The 3,069-nt window shown below is 46.4% G+C and overlaps 1 protein-coding gene across 1 annotated transcript; it reads right to left on the bottom strand.

Annotated features, from left to right (window-relative positions):
- Positions 1-688: 688 nt before the first annotated feature.
- Positions 689-2,761, bottom strand: ETH_00003310 (uncharacterized protein; the record flags this gene model as incomplete). Its single annotated transcript, XM_013378949.1, has 5 exons — positions 689-790; positions 1,514-1,625; positions 2,024-2,110; positions 2,428-2,535; positions 2,729-2,761. Coding segments are annotated over 5 exons (442 nt in total), but the record flags the coding sequence as incomplete, so codon positions are not given.
- Positions 2,762-3,069: the final 308 nt, after the last annotated feature.

Genomic DNA, 3,069 nt, shown 5'->3' with positions numbered 1-3,069 from the left:
CCTAAACCCTAAACCCTGACGTAGGCGTGGCAGAAGAGGCACGCAGCAGCAAGGACGAAGTTGGCGTGGAGGTCTTCCTGGGGGTCGAAGCAAATGGGAGAAGGAGTTCTTTTTGGCGGAGTCCAAAAGGGAAGTCCTGCTGCAGTTCGGTGGTTTGGCGGGAAGGCCGCGAGCAGCTGCTGAATCTGCAAATTAAATAAATTGTGAAACAACAAAACGGCGCTTTCCACGCACTCCCGCACGCCCGGCGCTGTCCGTACACCCCGAGGTGTACGTACACCCGGAGCTGCCTGTACACCCTGCGGTGTACGTACACCCGGAGAGGCCGCGTACACGCCCACGGTTTCCAGCAGCTGCTCCAGCCGCTGCTGCTGCGAAGAAGGGCCGCCCTCTGCGAACGCAAACCCTAAACCCTAAACCCTAAACCCTAGGCCCTAGACGCGCTTCGGGCGCCGTGCGTGCGCCGCCGCCGCGAGACCCAGGCCCGGGCCCCGAAACCATCAACTAGGGTTTAGGGTTTGGGGCTTGGCGGTTCCGCACTGGCGACTCGCAGCGTCCACGTGGGGGCTGCGACTCTAAAAAGCTAGGGTTTAGGGTTTAGGGTTTAGTAGGGCTTGGGCAGGCCTGGGGAGCGCCGCGAGGGCTCGCCTCGCTCGCACGCGTTTAGGGTTTAGGGTTTAGGGTTTGCCTGAAAGGACTTGGTCCAAAAACCCTTCAGGGTTTGCAGCAAATTGAGCAGCTTCGGCCATTCTATCCGAAAATAAACCCTGGAAAAGATCTCGAGCCCATTCTGCAAACAAATTAATTTCAAAATTTCAATTTTTAAAATTTAATTTATTCTTATTATTTAATTATACTAATTGATTAATTAATAAATAATAATAAATAAATAATAATAATAAATATTAAACACATGACTAATAAAATCTAAGAATTAAAAAGGATGAAATAAAAGGAAAAAAAGGAAATAAAAAGGAAATAAAAAGGGAAATAAAAATGGAAATAAAAAGAGACAAAAGAGAAACAACAGTAAAATAAAAAGAGACAAAAATGATGTAAAAAGGATTTAAAAAAGGAATTAAAGGGAATTAAAAAGGGAATAAAAGAGGTAAAACAAGAAATAAAAAAGAAATAAAAAAGGAATAAAAAAGGAATAAAAAGAAATAAAGAAATAAAAGAAGATAGAAAGAAATAAAAAGCAGTAAAAAGAAACAAAAAGGAATAAAAAGATATAAAAAGAAATAAAAGGAGCTAAAAAGGAAATTAAAAAAAGGAAAAAAAAGAAAACCAAAAAGGCCTCAAAAGCACCAAAGCAAGAAAAGTTGAAAAGCGCCCTTGTTCCCAAAAGGCGGAAAGTGTCCAAAAAAGTGCCGAAAAAGTTTCAAAAAGAGCTGAAAAGAGGAAATTGAAAAGCAAGTTGCGAAGAATTCAAAAAGAACAACAAAAGAAGCGCAAAGTGGGAAAAAAAGGAGAAAAAAGGAGCCCAAAAAAGCAAAAAAAGAGAAAGAAATACCAATTGTGTGCTCTATAGTGTGCGGAAAGTGCCGCAGTGTGCACAACGGGATCGACTCCTCCGGGGGATCGACAGAGTCCGAATAGCACTGCGTCAAAAACGGCACCACCACCTGCAGCAGCAGCAGCAGCAGCAGCAACAGCAGCAGCAGTTGTGGAAGCAGCAGCAGCAGTTGCGGCAGCAGCAGCAGCAGTTGTGGCAGCAGCAGCAGCAGTTGTGGCAGCAGCAGCAGCAGTTGTGGCAGCAGCAGCAGCAGTTGTGGCAGCAGCAGTTGTGGCAGCAGCAGCAGCAGCAGTTGTGGCAGCAGCAGCAGCAGCAGTTGTGGCAGCAGCAGCAGCAGCAGTTGTGGCAGCAGCAGCAGCAGCAGTTGCGATACAGCAGTAGTAGTCAACAAAGAAATAAACAAACAAATAAAATAAACAAACAATAAACAAATAAACTAAGTAAATAAATAAAATCTATAAATAAATTAAATAATAAATAAAATAAATAAATAAATAAAAGACAAACCTGGACATTGCCTTTGGTGCCCAAAGTGCCGCTCTCGAGTAAGGGTTTTGTGAAAGTCACACAGCGAGAATCCACGTACTGCCGGGCCTGCAAAAACCCTACAAAAGGGTTTAGGGTTTAGGGTTTTGGCCTGCGCTTCGGGGCCTCTTCTTGGGGGGACTAGGGTTTCGGGGTCAGAGTCTATGGCTCGGGAGATAGGTTTTGGGGTTTAGGGTTTAGGGTTTGCTGCACGCATGCTCGTTAGGGTTTAGGGTTTAGCGTTTGCTGCGCGCGCGCTAACTAGGGTTTAGGGTTTAGGGTTTAGGGCGTGGGGCGCATCCTGCGCCGCGCGCCGGCTGCAGGCCCTTCGGGCCACTGAGGCCCTAGGACTTAGGGTTTAGGGTTTAGGGTTTAGGGTTTAGAACCTGGATATTGTCCAAGGCGTTAATTATAATATCTTGAGACCTCCAAAAACTCTCTGTGAAAATTTCTGCTTCTGTTTCTGGGCCCACGCGGGCCTCCAGGGCCACCACCTAAATAAATAAATAAATAAACTAATTAATCAATTAATTAATTAAAAATAAATAAACAAACTGATAGGAGTTAAAAGTAAATAAAGGAGAGGGGAAGGAACGGGGGAATCAGAGAGAAAAACGAGAAAAAAAGAAATGCAGCAGCAGCAGCAGCAGCAGCAGCAGCAGCAGCGTGAAAAGGAAGGGCACCCACAGCAGCAGCAGAATCAGCAAAGCAGCAGCACATTTTGGAATTATATGAAGCTGCCTCGGCCCTAGGAACAGCTTCAGCAGCAGCAGCAGCAGCACCTAGCAGCAGCAGCATCAGGAGCAAGAGCAACACAAGCAGCAGCAGCAACAGCAGCACTAGCAGCAGCAGCAGCACTACAAGCACCACAATCAGCAGCAGCCCACGCCAAGCTTTGCGCCCACGAACCGCTGCTTACAGTAGCAGCAACAGAAGCACTAGCAGCAGCAGCAGCAACAGCAGCAGCAGCAGCAGCTCACATTAAGTTTCGGGTTCATGATTCTCGCTGCTTTTGCTGCGCAGCTGCT

The sequence above is a fragment of the Eimeria tenella genome, genomic scaffold (genome assembly GCF_000499545.2).
Source record: "Eimeria tenella Houghton genomic scaffold, Eth_scaff1212, whole genome shotgun sequence".
NCBI lineage: Eukaryota > Apicomplexa > Conoidasida > Eucoccidiorida > Eimeriidae > Eimeria > Eimeria tenella.
Note: the sequence above shows the minus strand (reverse complement) of the source record. Positions and strands in the feature narration are given on the sequence as shown.